The 27,185-nt window shown below is 40.8% G+C and overlaps 1 protein-coding gene and 1 long non-coding RNA gene across 16 annotated transcripts in view; one reads left to right on the top strand and one right to left on the bottom strand.

Moving 5' to 3' along the window:
• Positions 1-15,787, top strand: part of LOC309860518 — a 53,723-nt gene extending 37,936 nt beyond the window's left edge. The window contains exon 2 of the long non-coding RNA XR_014309419.1: positions 15,706-15,787. This is a non-coding gene — a long non-coding RNA (uncharacterized lncRNA). The remainder of the gene's footprint in view (positions 1-15,705) is intronic.
• Positions 1-27,185, bottom strand: part of ATE1 (arginyltransferase 1) — a 170,473-nt gene that overhangs the window by 62,047 nt on the left and 81,241 nt on the right. For all 15 annotated transcript variants that reach the window (XM_082722688.1, XM_082722692.1, XM_082722681.1 and 12 more), the window contains one exon: positions 25,524-25,623. In XM_082722688.1, the coding sequence (XP_082578814.1) occupies positions 25,524-25,623 (100 nt within the window). The remainder of the gene's footprint in view (positions 1-25,523; positions 25,624-27,185) is intronic.

Below are 27,185 nucleotides of genomic sequence, written 5' to 3' on the forward strand. Positions count from 1 at the left end.
CTAATACTATGTGCTGGGCACTACACCAACTGCCCTACACGTACTACCTCATTAATCCTCAAAACCAACCCATAAGGAATAGCAATTAGTATTCCCATTTTACAGAGAGAGATACTGAGGCTTAGTTTGTACTTATAACAAGGCATGAAACCGAGATGTCTGTGGAGACTTGATTTTAACTCTGCTTTCTCCTGATGAAATGGTAATTAATGTTTAAATTCTATAAGGAAATATATTCCTAATTCAACTTTCAACAGTATTTCATTAAGAAAATGCATAAATAGGGTGCCTGGGTGGCTCAGTGGGTTAAAGCCGCTGCCTTCGGCTCAGGTCATGATCTCAGGGTCCTGGGATCGAGTCCCACATTGGGCTCTCTGCTCGGCAGGGAGCCTGCTTCCTCCTCTCTCCTCTGCCTGCCTCTCTGCCTACTTGTGATCTCTCTCTGTCAAATAAATAAACAAAATCTTTAAAAAAAAAATTTAAAAAAATGCATAAATAAATTTTGAATGTTTGTAAAAAACTGGAATTTTGGAATATGTTTTTTAAAATCCTACTGTTCATAAGAAATTGTGAAAAAGAAAAAGATTCTATCCCTGGGTAAAAGGTTGGGAGAAAAGGATATTCCCAGTCTCTATGACCCCACAGATCACTCACAAACTGCAAAGGGGAAAATGCGGCTCTAGGACTTGTGCTGACTGACACAGCATCACCTTGGTAGTAGCCTGACTATAAAGTTTTACCTGAAGAAAATTATGAAGAAATAATCACAAATTCAAATTATGAGACACTGAACTCTTCCAAAATGCCAATGGCGTGAAAGGGGGGAAAAAAAGCAGTTAGAGTCCTAGATTAAATGACTCTTTAAAAAATCCATAAAACTAAATGAAATCTAAAGCCTTTGATAAGATTGAGGCAGAAAAATAAAGGGTATGATTGGAGCAACTGGGAAATCTGAATATTAATTCCACATTTGAATATGAATATATTCATATTTGAATGTATTATTGCAAGATTATTAAATTTCTTGAGCATGATCACAGTATACAGTTAAGTACAAGAGTATCCTTGTTCTTAGGCAGACCCATGCTGAAATGCTGAGGATAAAGTATCGTGATTTTTGAAACTAACTTTAAAATCACTTAGCAGAAAAAATACGAAGTTATGTATGTATACATATAATGAGATTAATATGGCAAGATGTTGATAACTGGTTGTTCTAAGTAAAAGCGTATTCTTTCAACTTTTTGGTAGGTCGGAAATTTTCAAAATTTGGCAAGGGGGAATCAGATTCAATAAATACATACTTCTCTCCACCAAGCATCTATGCACACTCTCACAGTGTTCTGTCTCTTTCTTCTAGAACATGCCACATTTGATCTGGCAGGATAATTTTATAAGTGTTTGTTTTGTCGAAAACCCCCTTGCAGACAGGAGCTACCTCATCAGGACCAGTAGAGTGACTCACTCACTGAAGCCTCTCCATGTGCCTCATTCAAAGAGGGTCTAGGGAATGCGGGCGGAATTAAATCTTTGTTTCTTCTGATATACTACCATGTGGGTGACAATAAGAGGTTTTAAACAATACTGAAAAGGACTCACAACAGAAGTATTTCATGGCTGATAAACTATACTAAATAATCCCTTAAACTTAAAATCATTTAAAAACTATTAAATATCTGAAAAGCTAAATTAAAAAAAAAAGCGTAACCAAAGAATCAAAGAATCACCATTACAAAAGTTTAGTCTAAAAACCACTATGGAATAACTCATGGCATTACCTCATAGAGTGTAAGTTTACATTTATGGAGGTAAGAATCCATTTTAAAATTTATATCCCAAGTTGGTAATATGTATTCTAGAGACAGCAGGGTCATTTTATCATTGAATTTCACATTCCAAATGGTCCTAATAACTGGGTTTTGTCATTGCAGGAGAATGGCCATTATGTGCTAGACCATGAAGATGACAGTGATGTTAATTCAGATGCATATGCACTGGATCAGCAGGACCATAAAACAGAAGCAGGTGACTGCATACTGTAAAGCAGGGTCAGCAAACCATGGCCATGGGCCCAAACGGGCTTGCTGCTCGTGTACCTTCTTAGGCCCACAATCTAAGAATGATTTTTTACATTTTTAATGGTTGAAAATAAATCAAAAGAAAAATAATACTTTATGACAGATGAAAATTATATGACATCTGACTTTCAATGTCCTTAAATACTGTTTTACTAGAGCATAGCCAGCCATGCCTGTTTGTTTATGTGTTTTCTATGGCTGCTTTTGCTACAAAGGCAAACCATATGTTCTGTAAACCTAAAATATTTTCTATCTGGCCCTTTATAGAATAAATACCAGAGAAAGAAATTTCAATATCCAGTAGACAATGAGGACCCATGGGTATATTTACCTTGTGATGATAATGGTGTGCTACACGTTTGTGAACTTTTTTTTTTTTAAAGATTTTATTTATTTGACAGATAAAGATCACAAGTAGGCAGAGAGGCAGGCGGGGGTGGGGGTGGGGAGCAGGCTCCCCGCTGAGCAGAGAGCCCGAGGCGGGGCTCGATCCCAGGACCCTGAGATCATGACCTGAGCCGAAGGCAGAGGCTTTAACCTACTGAGCCACCCAGGGGCCCCACTGTGGACTTTTCTACATGTATAGTATGCCTCAATAAAAAGGTATCTTAAAAAAAAAAACCACACCCTAATATAATGAATGGTATGAGTGTATGAAAGAGGTAACATTCCCACATTTCCAAAATTAGAGATATAAAATAGTGACTTTCAAAAAGTGCTGTCAGAACCAAGGTTTGACCTGTGACAAAGAGTACAGGTCATGGATGGCCAGATAACAGCAACTACAGAGATTCACCAGAGCAAGTCGGTTAAAGACTTTCCAGAAACTAAAAGCAGCCCAGGCAAACAGACAGTAACAGCAGGACCCGACTCACGTAACAGACACACAGACGTAGTTTGGGGTTTAACAGTAAGACTCCGGGATCTAGGAGGTCTGGAAGAGTGAGGAGAATTAACATGGTTTTGATCTAACATTTAAATGGCAACTATGGAAGTATCTGAGCACGAAGCCATATCCAACTACTCTCCAATCTTACTCAGACGCCAAGACTGAAGGCTTGTGAACTCTATAGTAATGCTTACTGGTTAGACCTATTTAATTACACTTGGCTTGAGTATCTTCAACTATAAATATCATAGAATAATTTATAGCAAAAGCCACCTTATCCCAAGTAAACCAGAACCAGTGGTGAATTAACTGAAAACGCCCTTACAGTGTGTGTGAGAAAATGCATACGAACATGTGTACCCTTAACGTTTTACTGTTTATATCACTCATTCTTTGATTTAGGACCAATCCCTTTCTTTGGGGATGTATCATTTTGACTTTCAGTTACTGGTTCTTTAAAATACAGTCAGAACTGGGGTGACTGGATCAGCTGGTTGAGCACCTGACTCTTAATTCTGGCTCAGGTCATGATCTCAGGGTCATGAGATCGAGCCCTGTGTTAGGCTCAGCCTGGTGTCTGCTTGTCCCTCTCTGCTTGTGCACGCTCTCTAAAATAAATAAAATCTTCAAAAAAAAAATACAGCGAGAACTTAAGATACTTATGGAAGTGCAGAATCTTTCCAGATTTTTATGGATTTTTTTTTATCTCAACCTCTTTTAGTTAACTCATTTACAACTAATTTGGCAGTGATTTATGATTCATCTTTGAGTCTACCTGAAGCATTTAAATTAAGTTTGATGCAAATACTACTTTAAAACATCATTCGTCAGTTTACTAATATGTAATTAAGTTTTATCATTTCAATACCAAGTAAAATTGGCATTATGGATAAAAATAGACATGCATGTGTACTAAAGTGTAGTCTTCGCCGTGAACATGAGACTGCCATGGGCTTCCCACTGGTAAGTTTTATGGAGGGAATGGACGGCATCAACAGATAAAATGAACACATAAATAACAGATTCAAGGCACTGGGCAAGGAGAAGCAAGCCAAAGCCGGGGCTCTGACACCAGGGCACAACGCTGACCTACGCACACAGTTACAGTGTTCTTAGGTTCCGTGGGCTGAGAGTGACACAGCTGAAAAGGGGCATCTGCAGAAGATTAGTGACCCTACTCAGGGGCTGTAAGGGAAAACTGTAGTCAGGACAGAGCCACTGTTGCCCGATCGATGGCCTGAGAGGGAATAAAGCTAAAGAAGGGAGAAAATAGGGACGCCTGGGTGGCTCAGTTGGTTAAGCAGCTGCCTTCGGCTCAGGTCATGATCACAGCGTCCTGGGATCGAGTCCCACATCAGGCTCCTTGCTCGGCAGGGAGCCTGCTTCTCCCTCTGCCTCTGCCTGCCATTCTGTCTGCCTGTGCTCGCTCTCTCTCCCTCTCTCTGACAAATAAATAAAATCTTAAAAAAAAAAAAGGTTTAAAAAAAAAAAGAAGGGAGAAAATAGAACAAAAATGGCAAAAGACAATGACCTTAGTTTCATATTGTTTGATGTATTCCTCATTTGTTCTGGCAGACTGTCCACTTCAGAGAAATAAATTTTAAAAAATAGCTTTTATTTACCTTATTGCAAAGAGGGCTGACATCCCTGAGCTATTCCATTTTTCTTATTATCCTCCTGAGGACTTGCAAACTAAGGCTGGGAAGTACTGAAGGAACGATAAAGTCACCTGTAGCACTTCAACTTGAAATCAAATTAGCCACAAGAGATCCTAAAAGGTAGTACAAAACACACCAGCACCTAAAGAGATCCACGGAAGGGTGGGAATGGGATTAACTTAACATTTTATCAACTTATAAAAAGAACTAAAGGCAATCAAGTCAAGTGAATTTTTAATGTAAAAGTTCGAGAGAAACAGAAAAATTAAAATAGAAAATCAGCTGTCTTATAGAAAATCAGCTGGCTTAATTTTCCTGAAACAGAAAGTAATTTTTATTATATTCCTGTGCATGTATATGAGTCTACTTTAAGCAGCTTCTGGTATATGACATTCTTCTACTCTCCATGGAAGAACATTTCCCAAATGAATAGACACACAATATGGACGGGTTCCTTCCATTTAGCATGACTGTACGGAAGAACTAATTTTGTGATAATATCTCAAAAGAAATATGCAAAAAGATGTTTGCCATGTATTATCTGGAACAAAAAAGTGGAATGAACTTAAATGTACAGTGAGAAGCTCTGTAAGTTATGGCACATTATCATAACATTTACAGTCACTTAAAATCAGGGGTAAACAAAAGATTTAAGGAGAATAGGAAAATACCAGTGGGAAAAAGGTGGAAAAGAAAATTATATATATCATCTACTAACTGTGAGGGAAAAAGAACCACATGCATATTTACTAAAGCCTAAGGAAATACCGTAAAATGTCAACAGTGATTAGCTCCGGGTGAGAGAACTGCAGGCAATTTTTATTTTTAATACTCCCTGTATTCCCTTTTCCACAAGAGGAATTATTTCTAAAATTTAAAAAAAAAAAAGAAAGAAAGAGAAGAATAAGAATAGAATGGGGGAACAGCAAATAGAAGGAATCCAGAAATAATCACTTCAAGGAAGGTAGCTCCCTAACTGCACAAGCTACTCCACTCGGTCACCTTTCTAATTCTCACAACCCCAGAAGTCAGAACAAATTCCAACAGGAAGGGGATCTGAGGTGTCTTTTCAGAAATATTTATATATTTTACTCGTGAAAGCTTAGCATGTCTGGACTTCACACAAGTCTACAATATTAAATAAAATGCAAGAGCCCCTCCTCCCCTTGGAGCCGCTAATCCCAGTATCATTTTCCCTTTGAGGAGGGAAGTGGAAGAGACACACACACACACACACACATGCCAGTGGCCACCACTGAAACAGTGTCCAAACACACCACCAAAAATAGTCACCAAGTTTGCATGCACAAGTACATAATGACAACTATGTCACCATCCACTCTGTAAGACACACACCTGAGATTTTAAAATAAAAATGAGAAAAAAGTGCATGTCCTAGAGGAGCTGAGATACAGACTTATATGGCCAGTGATGACTCAGAGGGCTTCTGAAACCTACACAAGTCTTCACATTGGAAGTCTGCTATGAGGGAAGCAGTGCAGCACTGCAGAGCCAGGGATGGCTTTAGCCTGTGTCTACCTGCGTGCAAATTCTCCAGCATTAACCAGCTGTCTGTCCTTGTGCTCTGTGCGTCCCAAGCTTCTCATCTATAAAACGGTGAAAATGGTTACACCTGTGTCTGGGACGGCTGTGAGAATTATCTGTGTAATTATACAACTTACTTGTCAAATGCACTTGGCACATAGTCAGCAAAGTTATTGTAAAGAACCAGACAATATAATCAACTTGCTTTCAAGTTAAAAATAAATAAACAAAAGTTAAAAAGATAACATGCGGGACGCCTGGGTGGCTCAGTTGGTTGGGCAGCTGCCTTTGGCTCGAGTCCCGAATCAGGCTCCTTGCTCAGCAGGGAGCCTGCTTCTCCCTCTGTCTCTGCCTGCCACTCTGCCTGCCTGTGTGCTCTTTCTCTAACAAATAAATAAATAAATAAAATTTAAAAAAAAAATAAGATGCATTATTATGTATGTGTAAGCATACAACCACACACACGCATACATCTATGTGTAAGGGGCGGGAGCGACAGGAGAGCGGATGGGTAAAATATTACCAATAAGTGAACCTGAGAGAAGGGCATATGGGTATTCACTGCAGTTTTTTTTTTAAGATTTTGTTTATTTATGAGAGAGAACGCAAGAGAGCGCTAGTGTCTGTGCCTGTGGTGTGCACCAAAGTGAAAGGAGGGGCAGAGAGAGAAAGAATCTTAGGCAAACTCCTTGCTGAGTGTGGAGCCTGACGTGGGGCTCGATCTTATGACTCTGAGATCATGACCTGAGCGGAAATCATGAGCTCGACGCTCAGCCAACTAAGCCATCCGGGAGCCTCTCTCTGTATCATTTTTTATTCTTGTACCTTTTCTGAAAGTTAGAAAATATTTCCAAATAAATAGCTAAATAAAAACAAATTCTACTCTTTGACTAGTAGTTGTAATAATATGCAACTGAGCCCTCTGGTCTTACTGTCTCTGTTAAAATACTGCCCGAGGGCCCTGGGCCACAGCTGGAAGGGGCAAGGTGTCCAAAGCAGAGCTGAACTAAGCAAACGGCATTCACAGCATGCTAAAAGAAAACTCAAGCAAAACTGCTTGCCAGACTCTCATCTAAGACTCATCAATTCTACAAAGCTGACCCTAACCAAGAATTTAATAAATCCTTTAGGAGTGAGTTTATTAGATTTCATCTGAATTAAAGCAATAAAAATATTTAGCATCTCCCTAGATCTTTCTTTCTAGGGAGAAAGTTTTTCTATGAAAAACTTTTATCATCCTCAAGTTTTTCCCTTGTGAGCCAAGAGCCATGCAACTACCTGGACTTATTCTAGAATATGGAACCTAAAATACAGAGAAGGCAGAAATTCCCCTTCTATGAGCCTAATTCCAAATTCTTAACTAAAGCATGTGCCTACAGTCAATGTGACTCCACGAGCATATCAAATGCACACAAGCACCCCCAGTATGTTTTCCTCGGTTCGCCCAAAACTAATGGGAAGAAAATGGAAAGGTAAGAGAAAATCAACAAATGGTAACAAAGAAGGGGAAAATGGATCCCCCAAAAGAAGGCCCTTACTTTCCTGACTCCCCCTAGTACTTCTGATTTCCTGGCTCACCAAGGCAGTCTTGTAGCACTTTAAAGCCCTTCCCACCTCAAAATTCAAGGAAATGCAGCTGGTTAGTTTATAAATAAGTTACGCATTTCTTTTTTAAAGTTTTTTTTTTTTTTTTCCTTTTTAAGATTTTATCCATCTACCCGACAGAGATCACAAGTAGGCAGAGAGGCAGGCAGAGAGAGAGGAGGAAGCAGGCTCCCGCTGAGCAGACAGCCCGATGCGGGACTCGATCCCAGGACCCCGAGACCATGACCTGAGCCGAAGGCAGCGGCCCAACCCACTGAGCCACCCAGGCGCCCCTAAGTTACGCATTTCTAATTTTCATTAATTCAACTTATTATTTTGTTCCCTAAGAATATTACTGTGAAAAAAATTTTTAATGCACATTGGCTACTGTTTGATTTCCTACACTAATGCGCTTCCTCACATCCTCCCTCCCCAGGCTCAAGCCTTCACCATAACAGAGTTTGAAAAGCAAGTTCGAAACTATGTGCTTAGCCACACATGCAGTAAGCAGCAACACACCCCAGAAAAATCACTGTTTAAGTCAAACTTGGTAGCTCCAGGTGAGAAAAGCAACCATTACATATCCCAGGAAAGACTATAAACTCATTAGCGCTACATTGGTCTCAGTTTCCAAGAGTCAGGCGGAAGAGTCCAGATGGCCCTGTCTCTAAGGGATCAAGGTCCTATATATTTGGTGACAATGAAGATCTGTTTGTCATCATTTTCTTTTTCAAGATCCTTGGGAAAAAATTCTCAACCTTAGTAATCTGTTTCAGTATTTTAAAACTTCAGATAACAGAATATTCTCTACCATCTGCTCATATTAATTTTTTATAAAGATTTTATTTGTCAGAGAGGGAGAGAGAGCGAGTGCACTCAAGTAGGGGGAGTAGCAGGCAGAGAGAGCAGCAGATTCCCCGCTGAGCAAGGAGCCTGATGCAGGACTCGATCCCAGAACCCTGGGATCATGACCTGAGCAGATGGCAGACGCATCCCTGCTCACATTAATTTTTAAGTCAATTTTTTAAAAAGTAGAATTTATGTCACTAAATACTACACTGAGTCCAGGCACAAAAATGCTTAATAACTATTCATCTGAACTCCCCATCATAATCCTAAAAACAGCATCTTGGAAAAAGGATAAAATGTTTCACTGATGGGAAAGATTAAAAACTACTCCTGAAATGGGTTTTGTCTAATTCTATTTATACAGAATAATTTACCAGCTCTTTCCCTTCTTATTCTCCATCTCAGACTTGGGTGGGCAAGTGCTTTATTCATGTGGACACGCCTAGCAGATACTGACCACAATCCTGAGCGCCCAAGGAAAGGCACAGCTGTTGGCCTCCCTAGAGCACCCATGGTGCTGGCACACACGTTTATTAGTTTGGCTCTTGGCCCTGAAGAAACAAAGAAACTGACTCAGGTGATCCAGTAAGTGGTGTAGGGGAACACAACACTTTAGGGAGACACATCAGAAACAGAAATATTACCCATGTGGGGTCAGGCTCCAGAGAACGCTAGGCTGTCCAGGAAGAGGAGGAGATCCAGGCCAGATGAAGGCCTCACGGATAACAGGTCATAACTCAAGAACTAGCAAGCAGGTCTAAAAAGAGGTTATCATGTCCCCTCAGCAGCAGGAGGCCCCAATCTGTGTTTTTATCTGCTATTCCTCGACTCTGCTTCTGCTCCCCCTAATCTCACTGCCCTCTCATCTTGATAGCTGTTGATTTACAGACCCCTTTGAAAACCAGATGAAAGAAACCCAAGGACTCTCTCAAGATAAATGTGCACATAGACAAAAGTCTGCCTACAATCCAAACTTTATGGACCTGTGTTTAGGAAGCCTTAAACTCACTCTGAGCTTCGGTCACTGTGTCTCTGGGTGGCACTCTGTAGGGATATCCCTACTAAGCACTGATCCTCCCTACAGTCTCCATCCAAACTTCCTTCTAAAAGAGGATCTCATCGATTTGGTGCCCCACTATTCAAGTGGGCAAAGCTTTAATGCTGAGCCCCACATGACCCTAATCCACTCAAGAATAACTCCCTTTCAGTCAGGCACCCATGCCTAGTCCAATTAATAATGATTATGATCATAGTTTTAACAGTCACTAAGAATGGTGACCTAAACTCAAAGGATGCATTTCTTTTGGTAGAGTCTACAACCAGTGCCCTCAGAAAAGAACTGTGGGCATGGTAGACATCTGAAGGCAATGGACTTCTCTAAGCAAAACAAACATAATAGAAAAAAATGGAGGATAAGTACAAACCCTCACATGGGCCACAGATTAAGTTATATATATATATGTATGTATATATACATACATATAGATACATATATATATTTTTTGAAGGGATGCCAAAAAAAGAACAGTAAAGGTAGCATAGGATAGACTATTGGAGTTTTACATTTATATTGCATTTTACAAGAAAGAAGAAAAATGAGTTGGCAGAAAGAATGGATGAAGCATATCCTGGTGGGCAAAGGTGTGTCTGAAGGGCAATGGTGAACAATGGGAAGGAAAGGGAACCCTTGAAGACCAAGCAAAGGAATCTGGATTTAAGAGAGCGGTGAGAAGGTAACCACAGATTTTCTAGCAAAACTGTTTGTGCACAGTATAAATCCTCCTTAAACAGTTCCGTGGTTGCAGCTAGACACAGGACGGAAGGAAGTGAGGCAGTCCACCACCAGCAATGGAAACAGGGCCTCCTCTGCTTCTTAGCGTGGTCATTTTCAACTTAGTGCTCTACAGACGAGACAAATAAACTACTCGAGGTTGCTTCAATTTAGCTAATACACAAACTCAGACAATAAGGCTTCTGAAAGTGTTCCATATGAGAATCTCACAGTTGCCTGCTTTTTACACAGGAAGACCTAAGAACCAAGAGAACATCTACAGCTATAGTAAGAAGCAAAGAAGATTTGTGCCGTGATGGAGACACGGGGGGAGGGGTGGGAATTGGTTTCATTCTAGCACCCACACCTCGGCAGAATATTCAACCATAAACAGTTGCTAAACACATACTACATCAGTGCTTCTCTGAAACAGCTTAGTTGTGAATGTGCTAGGTTGAAGCACATGAACACAGAATGTGCCAAGCCTCTATCCCAGTAAAGCTGACAGTGAGTATAACGTCCCATCTTACAACGTATATGCCAACGCTGTGCTGTCTATACCAAAAAAATGAACGAATTTAGCTGCTAGGGTAAGTTCACTTGGCTATTACTAAGCTGTCAACATTCTTTTTATTTCTAAAAGCAAGGGCGCCTGGGTGGCTCAGTGGGTTAAGCGACTGTCTTTGGCTCCGGTCATGATCCCAGAGTTCCGGGATGGAGTCCGCATCAGGCTCCCTGCTCAGCGGGGAGTCTGCTTCTCCATCTGACCTTTTCCCCTCTCATGCTCTCTCTCTGTCTCTCCGTCAAATAAATAAATAAAATCTTTAAAAAAAATTAAAATAAAATAAAATAAAAGCAAGGAAAACAGAATGATTTATAAACACTAAAGACATACCCTACCATGCACATTGGAACTAGAAAAAGAAAGCACCACAGTTTGGAATTATTTAACCTTTTTGTTGTTAATGCTGCTCCTTCCCAGAGATGTCGGATTTGCTACATGTATCTCCTTGTACAGAAACATTAAATTAGCTTTAAGTTGACACGAAGGCCACCCATAAACCCCCTAAAGAAAACTTAAGACAATCCTGGGGTCATCAATGAGTATATGACTGGCTCAGGGTTAGGAATTAGACACAAGAAACTTCTCTCTGGTGTGTCATACAGGATAGTTTGTTTTGAGACCGTTATGGTGAACCCCAAATTAACTTTCTGGCAATTCCTTTTTGACAGCAGTAGTCAAATTACCCATGGTAACTCAGCAACTGTAAAGCCCTACAGACTTCAATGGTAAGTAAGTAACGTTAAAACAGGGTTTCCAAACCTTGGCACTAGTGACATTTTGGGCCAGAGACTTCTTTGATGCTAGGTGTTCTTGTGTGTAGTGTAGAATGTTTAGCGGCATCATGGCCTCTGCCCTCTAGATGCCAGTAGCATGACACCCCTCCCCCACTTTCCCACTAGGACAATCAAAAGGGTCTCTAGATATGGGGCAGGGGTTGGGGCAAAATTGCTCAATAGAGAACCACTGTTTAAGAGCAGGTGGGAACAGGAACTCAGAGTGGGAAGCCCTTCATTGCCCCATTATAGCTAAGGGTAGGTCATGAAACAAATAAATCCATGTTAAAAATAGTGTTTAGACTATAAATTTACACAACTATCAAGACTAGAAAAGACTATACTATTATTTCAAGGGCTTTACACATAATGAACTTTTTTTCAATTGCTACATTTCTAAATCAATCTTTTTAACAAATAAACCTTTTAATTCAAATATAAACAATGTATATCTTTATACAGAGCTATCACTTCAGAATTACAAATGTTATAAATTATTGGCAATCAATGTTTTTTTTAATTTGTAGAAATATGCAACATAAAAGTGTCTTCACTATTTATGTGACAATTCAAACATAACTTTCTCAGTACCTTTAACAATCTTTTAATAAAGTTACCTTTAATATTGCTGAAATCATAAAAAGATCTATCCTGTAGAAATACCAAATGATACCACTTAAGGATATGCACTTTCCCTCTAACCAATAATCAAATCAGTCATTATTCTCATATTACCATCCATCTGTTCATCCAAAGATTTACAGAACAACTACTATAAACCAGGGATTGTTGTTAAAATTAAATGAAAAATGAACTCAAAGTCTACTTCTTGAGAAGCTTAGAGTCTAAAGAAACAAACAGATGAGAAAACATGTATTTACCATACAGTGCCGTTGGCAAGGTTTCAGAGTGGGAGCAAACAGGAGCTGAATTTTGCAAGGTGAAGAGGAGTAAAGGGAAGATATCACTGTTTTAATATGTTGGCATAGAGAAGGTCTTTTATTTATGTTTTTAAGATTTGCTTATTTATTTGAGAGACAGAGAAAGACACAGAGACAGAGAGTGCCAGAGCCCAATCAAGAGTCGGATGCTCAAGTGACTGAACCACCGTGGCATCCCAAGAGGAAAAGGATTAATAAACCACATGACACACAAAATTTTAACTTCTGTATAATTAAATAAATGTACACACAATAAACAATGATATAAGGTAAATGAGAAAATGGGATGTGACCAACAAATGGTAAACGTCTGATATTACAAGTATTAGTAATACTAATACTAAATACATTGTGTTTTAATCATTCTTGTAACTGAATTTTCACAAAACATATCATCCTGTTTCAATGAAGAGATGCTCTGCATCTCTGCATCTTTTATTTTTTAAGTTATGCGGAAGAAATGTCCAAGAGCAGGTGACTTGTTTGCATATCCTTCAATACTGAAATTAAGAACAGGCTGGCCAGTATCATTCTTCAGGGAGAAACCTAAAGTTAAATGAGGTATTCTAATTTAATGGAATCAAGGCTAAGTCTCAAAAAGGGAAAGCAGAGACAGTTTGTTACAGTACAAATGTAACAATACAGAGTTCATCTGATTGAGATACTAATTAAACTGGTTATGTGCATGTAGGCAGTGCCCTTAAGAAACTAAAAGTAATGATTCATCTGGGAAAAAATTCAGTCTTGACTTAGAACAACCATATACCAAACATTTCCCATCAATTACTTAAGTATGAAAGGTAAAACTACAAAAATCTCAGAAGAAAATAAAGTATTCCCATGGACAGAGGATAGGCAAAATTTTCTTGAACAAAACACAAAGGCCCTAAAGATAAATTGGACTACATTAAAATTAAGAATTTCTCATCACAGGATACCATTAAGAGAATAAAAAGGCCAGCAGCCAAGTGGAGGAAGTAACCTGTAAAACATGTATGCAACAAAGGATTCCTGCCCAGACTGCTGGGAGGACTTCTACAAATAAAAGCCAGACAACCCAACAGATACATGGGCAAAAGACTTTGGACAGACACTTTACAAATGGCCAGCAGACCTATAACAAGGCATTCAACATCAAAACGCAGATTCAAACCACAATGCTCCTCCCACATGACACTATCAGGACGGGAGGCACCTGGGACTCCCACCATGCTGTAGGCAACAGTTATGTAAATCGGTACATTCGCTTAAGTTACGGGCAGGATGAACTAAAGCCATGATCTGGCAATTCCATACCTAGATCTGTGCCCATCAGAAATACATATGCTCACCCAAAGACATGTAAACAATGCTCACAGATGCACTTACATTAACCAAAACCTAGAAAGAGTTCATCCCCAGGAGAACAAGAAGACAAGCGATGAGAATAAACCACCTATTGCTCCACACACCACATAAATAAGTCTCACGAACAGATTGTTGAATGGAACACGTCAGTCACAAAATAAAATACACTGAGTGATTCTGGTTATGTAACATATAAAAACAGGGAAGAAGAGACTACTGTGGTTATCTTCATGGTTTGATCATAATCAATGGGGGCACGAAAGAGGTTTACGCGGGGCTGGAATATTCTGGCTCTGGATCTTGGTGCTGGTTGCACAGGTGGAGTCAGTGAAAATTTATCAAGCTGTACAATTAAGAACGTGCACTTTTCTGTATGCTCACCATGTTTCAATAAAATTTTTGTTTTTTTTTTAAACACTGCAGCTAGGTAGCAGAGACAATTCTTGGAAGATAACAAACTGGACCACTGAGGCAGGCCTGACTACATTTCTTCTAAGCCCGGTGTTCCAATTAGAGACCTGTGAAGGAGCCAGATGCCTGCACGCTTCTCACGTCCGTACTGCTTCCCTTTGCTTCCCAGCTTTCCTCCTTCAGACAGCTCCCACCCTCCACAGGCAATGCATGTCAATAAACTCACTGAGAACCTTCTATGTGCCAATTAATGTGCTGGGCACCGAGGACAGCGACAGATCAGCCATGGTTTGCTCAGGGATCTGACAAGCAGGAACCATGTCTGATCATATTCCTCTTGCCCTGGCATCTAGCAGGATGTTTTATATGGAGGAGGCCCTCCGGAAACATGGACTAGTCATGTATACCTACAAACACCCGGGGCACAAGCCCAGCTACAGAAAACACACTTAGAAATGCCAAGAGTTCACAGGATCAGAAAGACAGCCTCCAGCTTCACTCGGCACATGGGGTGTGTGGGGTTGGTGGCGGCGACAGTGGGCAAATACAGCGAATGGCTTCACGGAAGAGCTGGAGCGTGGTCTGGAAAGGGAGCCCCAGCTGGCATGCACAGGGCTAAGTGCAAGACCTTTCAGAGGGAGGAGGAAGGGAAGCTCCAGAGCACGGAGGAGAGTAGCGCCCGACAGTGGGGGAATGAGGCTATGTGAAGGAGGAAGCAGACTTGCTTTTCCAGTAGGTCAGGGCACAGGTCGGGGAGTAGTATCTTTCCAAAAGCTCCAAAGATGGCTGCTGTTTTTCAAAGGTTAGGAATCGTGCAGTAGGGGGGTGCCTGGGTGGCTCAGTGGGTTGAATGTCTGTCTGCCTTTGGCTCAGGTCACGATCTCAAGGTCCTGGGATCAAGCCCTGCATCAGGCTCTCCGCTCAGCAGGGAGCCTGCTTCTCCCTCTCCCTCTCTCTGCTGCTCTGCCTGCTTGTGTTCTGTCTCTCAAATAAATAAATGAAATCTTAAAAAAAAAAAAAAAAGGAATCATGCACTATACCAGGCTTTCTATTTCACTGTGGATGCACAAATGAGGAAAAGGAAGGGAAAAGGCACATGATTCGATATGCTTTTATCCCCCATTAACATTTATCTTTAACTAATATGCAAAGTATTACGGAATTATCCAAAATTAAGTTACAGGCAACTCATCATAAATCTAAAAAATAAAGCCTTTTATATGAATTTCAATTCCAAACTCTCCCTTCTGTTATTAAAATGAAAATGTGAGGAATGCCAGGCAGGCTCGGTCAGTCGAGCATGTGACTCTTAATCTCGGGGTCATAAATCTGAGCCCCACATTGGGTGCAGAGTTGATTTAAATAGATAAATAAAATACTTTTAAAAATGTGAGCTAATTCAAACTCTGGGCAAGTTAAGCACTTTGAGCTTCAATTTTCTCATCTGTAATAAGTTGCTTAAAACACTTGGCTCTTAAGGAATTGCCTTTTGACTCTGATGCAGCAAGTTTCCACACGGGACAATTTTAGAAACAAGAATTTGTGATGAGCATGTGAATTCTTGTTCCTCCCACTGCCTGCAGGAGGCATCAAAAATCCCTTGCTAAAATTATTCTGTGGTCATTTTTCTACTGACTATGTCTAATTCACCACACATTTAACATCCCAAACAACAGACACTGTATCACAAACTCCAGAGTTGTGTCCTCTGCTGTGGGTAAGCGATGAGATCACTTGTATTTCTTTCCAACCAACGGCAGCAAAGTCACTACTACATGGACCCAAATGCATCAGCCGGGGCTGCAGTGCCGTAGTAAAATAACATTTGCTAATTTGTCTGGTCAGGAAACTTTGCAAGCGTGGGAGCTTGGGGGTTTCAACGGCTCATGATTTGGCAGATGGAGCTTTGTAAATAAACCTCAATTTTTTCCTGTAGGTACTTCTGTAACAGTGATGCCAACTGCCTTCTTTTAGGCAAACTCCTGCAGAATTTCAGAGGTGCTGTATGACCACAATTAAGCTGAGGCATTGACTTGAAGAATGATTAATCACAGATGAATTCGCTTTTTGTTTCTTTCCTGACATTTCCGAACCCTTTCTGGTGTTTCAACTATCTGATGTCTGGCCATGTCATGCTACCAAAGCAGACTGCCTGAAATCACTGTTTACCTTGGCCTGCATACAAGTCTGGATAAGGATTTAGTCAAAACACCTCTTTCAGATCACAGAAGAGCCTCACAGCAGCACTCTGCAAGACAGCACGGAGAAGAAATTTTAAAAATTATACCTCTCATCATTTCTATATACTCCAATTTTTTACTTTCAAAGGCAAGCAGTTTTGAATTGTCTGGAAAGGGGTCAAAATAGAGAATATGAACTAAGCTTTACATGTAAATATTAAACATTCTGGAAACACAGGAAAATCCATTTAAAAAATATTCAGAAAATAAGCCAAATAGATTTAAACCAACAACCTGATTTTTAAAAGCATATATAATACTGTGTGCATACATACGTACAAACTATATAACATACAAATGATATAATCCATATATAAAATAAATAAATACGAAGCCACAGCTCAGTTTCCAAGACATACTGGTGGTTAGGCCAAATGAAGAGAAAACCTGTTCAGGTGTTCACCATCTGTAGCGCTACGTGCTCCAGGAAGCGACTCCTCCTGTTGCACAAGGTCAGTCCTAGCCACCTTGCCAGGGACTGGCTCAAGTACACACCAGAAGCACAACTCTGACAGGTAAAATGAGTGAACTGGGCTGGGAGGCTTCTTGTTAAGGTTTCCCTTAATCTTAAAAAGAGAAACGGAAAACCTCACACACATCGGGATAACTACTGTCAGACAAACCCAGAAAATAAGAAGTGTTGGCAAGAATTGGAGAAATGAGAATCTGCGTGCAGAGCCACTATGGAAAACAGTGGGGTGGGTCTTCAAAAAATTAAACATAAAATTACCATACTATCCAGCAATTCCACTTCTGGGAATATACATAAAAGGAGTGAAAAAGGAAACTTGAATAAATACTTGTACACCCATGTTCATAGCAGCATTATTCACGATAGCCGAAAGGTGGAAGCAACCCAAGTGTCGGTCAATGGACAAATGCATAAACCAAATGGGAAATACACATAATTTGGAGTATTATTTGCCATAAAAAGCAATGAAATTCGTACACTTGCTACAACATGGATGAACCTTAAGGACATTATGCTAAGCTAAATAAGCCAGTCCCAAGAAGACAGATACTACATGATTCCAGTTATATGATGGGCCTATCAGAGTCAAATTCAGAGTCACCAGTAGAACGGTGGTTGCCAGGGGCTGGCACAATGGAGCTCGGGGGGCTACTGTTTAATCGACACAGAGTGCCAGTTCTGCAAGATGAAAAGAGTTCTGGAGATAGATGGTGGTGATGGCTGCACAGTCCCGTGGACATACTTCATACCTCTAACTTGTACACTTCAAATGGTTAAGATGATAAATTTTGTTACGTGTATTTTACCACAATTAAAAATATTTGTTAACAAAAGAAATAGAGCAGCACCTGAGTGGCTCAGTCAGTTAAGCATCTGACTCTTGATACCGGCTCAGGTCTTAAACTCAGGGTCCTGAGTCCAAGCCCCATGGTGGACTTCACACTGGGCATGGAGCCTACTTAAAAGAAAAAAAAAGGGGGGGGGTAGGGGGACAGAGAGAGAGAGAGAGAGAGAGTGTGTGTGTGTGTGTGTGTGTGTGTGTGAAAGACACAGGAGAAGACATTACCCTTTTCTTATTCCAGCTACTGCCAATGGCCTATGATGCCCAGATGGGCGGCAACCACCTTGGAACTATGAGAAAAGCAGACCTAGAAGATGGGCGTCACTGAGCATGGCAGAAAGCTGAACTGTCCCCTCCTGCTTCAGTAGGGCAACACCTCCAGGAATAAACACCTCTAGGCTGAAAATACAATTTCTCTTCATGTCAGCCAGCTCCTAAGCCCCCAAGCTAGTACTGAGTTATGCTAAAACTGTTACCAAATCCCATTAACATGGCCATGATTATTAAAACAGTTAATGTGAACAATGATAACGTGACATAATGAAGCCCATCTTCTTTCATTAATGACTATTTTCCAGCTCTCACTGATTCTTCTGTACCTATCCTGTGCCTTGCGTCTAAGAGGACTGGCACAAACCAAACACATCTCACTAAGGCATGTTTATGTCAATCAACCTTTACACATACAAACACCGCCTAAATCAAAAGAATTCAATAAAAAAGGCATTTTAATGAATATCATGCACAAAAATATAACTGCGGGAAACTAGCAAACCACGGAGAATTTATGGCAGCCGGTGTCATCTACAAAACCACGAAAAATGACCACATGCTGATTTTCACCTTGCAGCGCTCATCATTATCATTAGCAAGACAAGCAAAAACGAAATTCATCATGTTAAGAAATTCTTTGTAGGCTCAAGTCTATTAAATGAAATGCCTTACAAAGATGACTTCCCATAAGCCAGCTGGGCACGTCTCTAGGTGTGACTGCATATGGACATTAGGTGACTGTGTCAAAACTCTCTCACACTGAGCCATCAGAAACTTCTCAGATCAGTTCGGCTCACTTCAGGGTCAATTCTGAGTCTGCACGGCTCCTCAGAGAACGACTTCTCTATGGGGACATCTACATCTCTATCTAGTGACCTCCATCCCATACCGTGTGCTTTCATCTTCTGTTGCCGAGGAACAAACCACTCCAAATTGCAGCAGATGACAACCACAATCATTTATTATTTTTCATGATCTTGTGAGTTGGCTACGGCTCAGGTAGGTGGCTCCTCTGACAGTAGGAGGGTTCAATCAGGCAGCCGGACCCAGCCAGCAAGCTCAGCTGGAGTGAAACGTCCAAGATGGTGTCAGGCCTCCCAGGTGGCATCTGTTGGCAGCCACAGTCAGTCCTTTTACAGGATGACGGCTGGCTCCGAAGAGGAGGGGGAAGCTGCCAGTCCTCTGAAGGCCTGGGCCTTACGACTGCCAGAGTTCTCTCCGTGGTATCCTACTAGTGAGTGCAAGCCAGAAGACCAGCCCAGTCAGGGCAGGGAAACCAGAATCTCCTTCTGACGGACAGAGCAGTGAGCACATACAAGGGGAGAGGCGCCGAAGAGGGACCCACACCTTGGAAATCATCTACCACCCATGGTCCTCCCTACCCATAAAGATAGACCCGTCATTCCAGCACACCCTCAGCAGAACTCATGACTCTGTAAAAAGAGAAGAGGTATAACCAGCTCTTCTGTGTCTCTCAGACCTGCTGTTCAATCCTGCCATTTGCTCTACTTTACATAGGTGTGTGATATGGCGAAGGCTGTAACTTAACATGTCTAAATCTACACAAGAAAATCCAAACGAAACATTACTCTAGTTTCAGGTATAGTTTGTATCGCTGGGTGCCACTCGGCAATTATTACTGACATGCCCCTCAGCTGTAATCTCCACCAGCGCCCACCAACAGAGCCCACATCTGCACTGCTCACGGCTGTACTCCCAGGGTCTAGAGGGTACCAGGTATCTAAGACACTGCTGCTTCCCAATTGTTAAAAATATTCCTATTTCAAGATATATTCCTTTTTTCCTTAATACCAGCTAGAAATACAGATTCTTCCACGTGTATTTTACAGTGTGGCAAAAATACACCTTTACTAATGCTTTAAACACTTAGTTATGCTGCAAGAAAGAAGACACTCTTTTAATGATTCCTGCAGTTATATGCTAAATTTACCCTCACTGAATCTTGAAAATGAGAGATTTTACGATGGTGTGCAATTCATTTTCTGTGAGTTACCTTTTGTTGGTGTCTAGCTCTGGACCTTCAAATTGCAATGAGAAATATTCATGCTTGAACCAACATCTACCTACAAATTTTGAACAGCACATTTCTGATTAAGAATTCCCATTTTAAAAGCAGTTGTGCTGTTCCTTCATAACTGAGGGCTCTCATTTGCTGAAAATATAATAAAATATCCTTAGAAGAAATGAAAACATCTATAAATGGAACAAAATAGTCATTTTATTCTGTCCACATACATCTGAGCTCAGACTTTTTCTGCCCTCAACGGTCAAGGCCAAAAGCAACAGACACCCTGCGGCGCAGCACAGGAATTATTCTGGAGAGCTTCACCTTTCTGCTGCACCAACCCCAGCAGAGTTCAGTGCCACTTTCCTCCGAACAAAAGATGGAAGTGTCCACAATCCTGAAATTTTCATAAAGGGAGGCAGTATTGGCACAGATTAGCATAAGCCTCTGCTTTTCCCCAGCATCTGAACTAAACTAAGAAGTGGGGTTAGTAGCACAAGCAGGCCGCTTAACAATCTGGCTGCCATTTATCAGTAGATAAACACAGAACTTCGACAAGTCTCAGCAAAATCTAAAGTAATGATTTTGTGCATGCTACCCAGCTGGGTAGGATCTACCCTACTAGTCAGTGCAAGAAGATTCTATTCTCAAATTGAGATTTAAAACAACAACAACAAAACACAATATATTTGGCTGGCTGTTGGTAGAACATACAACTCTTGTTCTCAGGGTTGTGAGTTCAAGCCCCACACTGGCACAGAGCTTACTTTAGAAAACAAACAAACAAAACCACAATATATCTCATTTTCTACATCATTCCCATTTTACAGTTCAAAACCATGACCAGCTGTAGTTAAGCAACTTGTCCAAACCATCATTACACACTCCTGTACCACAACCCCGCTTTGATATCAGAGTACTTATCTGTATTCCACGATATCCTTTGTATTCCCTTAGAACCACCTGTGTGTCTTACTAAGCTCTAACCTATTTGCAAAGCAGAAGCTATCCTAGTCACACTCAATAAATACTTGTTAAACAAGAGGGAATTCCTTGACCCTCAGCACTAGTATTTCTTCTCATTAACTCCACAGATGTGTATTAAAGATTAAACGTCTATTGTGTGGCAGGCCCACTTTTAGGTACTTGCATACATGTTGAAGATAAACATCAAGAGTCTCACAAACGTATACAGAGGAGACAGACTTGAACTTTGAGAAGAAACACAGAATGCGAAGGGAGCTGGGGATGGTAGGTGGGTGGTCGAATCTCGTCTTCGTGTCCAGTACAGGTCACTGGACCAAGTGACCACTCAGCTGAGAAATGACGGAGGAGGACGTGCAGCGGGAGAGAGGAAAACAAGACCTCCGTTAAGGGTAAAGACCCCTGGTGAGAAACGCAGCCGAAAGACTCCGGCTGGTCAGCCTTTAAGGTGCCAGAACCCAGAAAACAAGCGTAGATGGGAGCTTCTTCAATATGAGTGATTCTGAATTTAATGAACAGAAAATAGCCAACTTTAAAATGAGAAATAATCTTCCTTCCAGTTCATTATTGTGCTCTCGGATGTGAAAAAATGAATCTAGTGCAGTGGTTCTCAAGCTTGACTTCACGTTAGAATCTTCTAAGCATTAAAAAACAAACAAATAAAAAACACTCATGGTTTGACCCCCAGCCAATGAGTGAAAATCTCAGAAGGTAGGGCCCACATATTGGTATTTTTTAGAAGCTCCTCAGGTCATCCTAAAGTACGGCCAAAATGGCTAACAGCATTAACTCAGAAGGAAAAGAACACCAGCTGTCCTCTGCTCTCATCCTGAAATGACCCCTCAGCTTCCCACTGGCTGACTTCCTGTCAATCAAACCTTAGTCTAAACATGATGCCTCTGAGAGGCGCCCCCGACCCACTCTGAAGGAGCCACACCTCCTAAGTATTTACCACATCACACAGGGCTTATTCCTGTCTGATTATCTGCTTTCTTTATTAGCTTGTCGTAGGTCCTGGAGTCTAGGGATCTGGCCCGTGTTGCTCACTGCACTTCCAGTAGGAGTGCAGTCAGTACTACGTGAATGAAGGAAAAAAACGACAGGTGGGCATAGGAGTATCTCTTATGCAAATGGAATTTTATTTTATTTTATTTTAAGATTTTATTTATTTATTTGTCAGAAAGACAGGAGAGCGAGCACATGCAGAGAGAGGGGCAGGAAGAGACAGAAAGAGAAGCAAGCTCCCCGCTGAGCAAGGAGCCCGATGCGGGACTCGATCCCAGGACTCTGGGATCATGACCTGAGCTGAAGGCAGCCGCTCAACCAACTGAGCCACCCAGGCATGCCGCATATGGAATTTTAAAAAATAATATCCTGGGCGCCTGGGTGGCTCAGTGGGTTAAGCCGCTGCCTTCGGCTCAGGTCATGATCTCAGAGTCCTGGGATCGAGTCCCGCATCGGGCTCTCTGCTCAGCAGAGAGCCTGCTTCCCTCTCTCTCTCTCTGCCTGCCTCTCCATCTACTTGTGATTTCTCTCTGTCAAATAAATAAATAAAATCTTAAAAAAAAAATAAAATAATAATAATATCCTAAAGCTATAATTCTGACAAATTTCAGTTGGTATGATTAAGCCAAATGGACTGAACAGTACGGAGAGCACTTTTTAATTCTTAACTAACAACTAGCTATGAGCCAGACTTCTATTTCCAAGCAGAGCTCAACCTAGGAGGGAAACGAAAGAACACACGGCATTTGGTCTGGACTGGAGTCAACAAGGCGGAGTAAAAAGTCTTCATATGGAGAAAGGAGTAATGAAAATATGGTCAACATTTCTATGAATAACAACAACAAAAAAGAAAGAGGTTAAAATACAGAGCAATTCAGATTTTAGCTTAGGCATAAGGAAAAACTAAGGGGAAAAGCTTGTAACACTAACGTGCCCATTACAGATGGGAAGAAAAAGTGAAATTTCTCCAAGTCCCTAAGATTGGGATAAAAATACTTCTGTTTAGAAGGGGTCATGCACAAGCACACAAATATACAGGGTGAACGAATATATAGGGTGGAAAGACTTTTCTTCTGAGTGTTATTATTGTATTACAATACTTAGAGCATTTGAGTTTCCTATCCTGAATTTATTTAGATCTGGTACCACAAAAATGAGCTAGGAGGAGAGAACATTAGTAAAAACAGTACCAAGTAAGTATTTTTGAGAAAAGATAAATATAGTCATGCTTTTCTTTCCACAGAGTATAAATGTTTAGACCTATCAACTAAATTAATAATTCAGGCATAAAGGAACTATTTGAAGGATTAAATTCACAAGTTACGTACAATGTACCCTTAAATATGGGATTAAATGCCAGCAGGACACCTTGACCAGAAGACTTGGGCCATGTAAGCATGAAACCAGCAAGACAGTGTATATCACTCTTCTTTCAAAGCCAGCTTTGCTTCTAGGATCCACGGTTCGAACAGTGGAAACGTCCCTTCCCCAGACATTCAGCACCTGACCCCAATGCTCTAGAACCACTTTTGTTCATTCCCACATTTAGTTATCAACAAGTTTTGTGGATTATTCATTTGCACAGGGGGAAAAAAAAGAGAGAGGGGAAGTTTATGGATTAAAAAGATTTACAAGACATACCCATCAAATGTACAGACCCTGTGTGGGTTGTAAGTCAAACAAACTGTAAAAAAATATCACGAGACAATCGGAAAATCCAAGCACTGGCTGGAGCTAGAGGAGGTAGTTAGAAATACTCTGCATGCTTTTGAGCTGTGATGCTAAGACTATATTCTGTGTTCCAAATGCTCTTATCTTTTAGAAATACCCGTTAAAAGATGTACAGACGAAATGGTATTCTGGGTTTGTTCCAGAATAATTCAAAAGATGACGGAGGTAGGAACGGGGCTGAAAGGACGGACGAAGCACGAGGACGACCGCAAACCGCTGCAGCTGGGGGTAATGGGTACAAAGGGGTTTGAACCCACTATTCAATCTGGTTCATGCTTTTAAAATACCCGTAACTTTTTTTAAAAATGGTAATTTATGCATATGAATATGTTCTTCGAGTTCCACACGCCATGCTCTTGGCTCTGAAACCTTCAATGACTCCCCATGGCATAAATACCTCAGAATAGCTTGCCAGTCCTTCGGAGTCCTTCAGTTTCCCCCTTTTTTATATGACTATGTCACAGGCAAGGTCACCGGCAAATCCTTACTTGTCTGCTCCTTCTCTTTGACCTGTGCTTCCCCCTCTGCCTACTGGACATCAGGCCACTTACCCAAACCATTATCCTGATCTGTTCTCATATAGAATACTCCCAATCCTCACAGGATAACAAGTTTTAAGAAGAAGATTCATGTTTACATCTTTTTGCCTCTTCAGAGCTGAAAGCAGCATTCTAAGTTGAGCAAAAGGTGTTCTGTTCCTGTTTTTAAGGTGGGCAGGATGTGGGGAACCTGCTCCTTTACACTGCTCTGTAGTTTTTACATACAGTAGGCTGCTAATCCTTAGAAAATGTCAAAGAGTTTAATTAAAGACAGTCATAAAAGGTAAAACTTTTTTAAAAGGGAAATTCTGACAAACAGTTAAATCTCACAATAATACAATAAATTACGGAGAGCAGTAAAGGCTGTGGTTCTCACTATAGAAAGCTTCATTTCTGAGGCAGCAAAGTGATTTCCTTAATTAACCCATTTGTCATGCCCTCAAAGCCCAAGTCCTATATGCCCCGAGACAAAAATCATATTAAGGATTCATTTTTCTTTGATAAAAATCTTATAAACATTTGCATTATTATTACTATTTTTATTACTGAAAATACCTCACTGCTTACACTGAGCTCCAGTTTTTCTGGACTGTGACTGGGTCCAAAGGAAACAAAGCTAAAATGGAAGGGAGGGAGGAAAAAACGGAGGGTGTGGGAAGACTTAGGATGCGCCCAGACAGGAAGACTCCTAGTGGGCGTACTACGCTACCCCATGTAAGCAGGGCCCTACTGAATATTCTAGAAGAGCCTTAATCTCTGTATATTTGGTTTGTTTCTACAGATCAACCTGTAGTAGGCAAATATTAAGTGTCTATGTGTCCAGCACTGTTTTAGGCAATGAACAAGCCAGATTTCATGAAAAGTTTAAAACACATTTAAAAATAATTCATTATCTACACTGCAAATATATAAGTGAGTTAAATTAATACGATGAGAAACCATGAAAGCACTAATGTCAACAAACTGCATCTAGAGCAGACACACATGAAAATCAGCTTTACCTTATATTTCATCTTGGGACATGAATGAATGTAGAAACCCATATAATAATAGCTGAGTTGAGATGTTTTCTGATGAAGTTGCCTAGTAAAACCAATTTCTCTGCCAAAAGAAGAATAAAGATGAAGGTACAGTTAAATCTAAGTCCAATACTCAAAGTATATGTAATTTGATGTCAAATATTTGATAAAATCCTAAAAACCAATTGCTAAGCTATTAAGGAACTTCAAGTGTTGAAAGAGAAAAACTTTAGAAAATACTTTTAAGATAGCTTTTACTAAAGACATAAACTCTAAATTATTTGAGCAAATGCATCTAAGTTCACATTTTACACTTTATTGAGCATATTAGTTGATCTGAAATTCAAACAGCATAAAAATAGATCTATTTAATATGTGACACATTATCCCCGTGAGTTCTCAAAAGGCTGTGTTTATCAAGTGAAAAACAGTGCAGCAAGTTTTATAAATCTGAAAAACCAACATGTTTCAGGAAGAATGACTATTATGACCATTAACATGCAAACACCTGCAACTGCATATGATGTATAACTCCTTGCTACATCTAGATGCTACTCTAATATTTATTCTCCCTAAAACTAAAGAGTAGAAAAAACTGTGCTATCTCACCACTTTTACTCTTTTTGTTGGCATAGGCAAGGATTAACTGAACAAAGACACTGTCAGCAATGCCCATGCTTGAAGTGGTTTTAATTTGCATCCGGATAAATCTGGGCACAGAACTTCATCTCACTTGCCCACATGAATGACTACTTGTATTTGAGAGTTTTAAGGGAACGTTAGTACATTTCTAAAGTAGGAGAAAAGTTGCTTGTTTCGTTTTTATGTTTCTCGAAGGCTTTCTTTTTCTTTCTTTCCTTCTTTCTTTCCAATGAATGCTTGAAATTCAAGGAGAAATTTTTTAAGTGAATAGTCTGTGCATTTTGCAAGTTCAAATGTAAATCACTGAAGGGCTATGATCCTACAAATTCATCTGGAAAATAACAGTATTTCTAAATCCAAGCAGACTGAACATTATTAGCCTGTAACAGACTAACTCCCTATTCCTAGAACGAATCCACTTTCAAGGTTCAAAGGGAGGAAGAAAGCACCGATAGGACCACTGCGGGACCACCCACAGCTGACCACCGCACTCCTTCCCTTGGTCTTGCCTTGCCCCTCTGCTCCTCAGTTACCCAGGCCCAACCCTAGAACCTTCCTTAGCTGTTCTTCTCCTCCCACTCTCATGTCCAATCCGTCAACAGGTCCTGCTGGCCCCGTCCCCAAAGTACACCCTGAATCGGACCACTTCTCACTACCTCCACCTCAGCTATTCTGCTCTCAGCCGGCATAATGGCTCCCCTGGATGACTGTAACAGCTTCCCGACTGGCTTTCCAGGTTCCACTCTTGCCCCTCTATAAATCCCACGGAGTGGTCTAAGTCGTTTTTTACAGTATGAATCAGATCAGGTAACCTCCCTTGGCCTTCGAAGTGGGTTGGTATCACACGTAGATAAAAATCGAACCTCCTGACCGTGACCTATCAGGCGCAGCTCCCTCAGCCCCTCCTCACCAGCGCCTCCTGCATCTCTGCCCTCCCTGCCCAGCTCCTGTCTATATCCTACCCCCATCCCAGCCCGACCACCTCAGATGCTGCACTACCCA

The sequence above is a fragment of the Mustela nivalis genome (assembly GCF_964662115.1).
Source record: "Mustela nivalis genome assembly, chromosome: 2".
Taxonomy (NCBI): Eukaryota; Metazoa; Chordata; class Mammalia; order Carnivora; family Mustelidae; genus Mustela; species Mustela nivalis.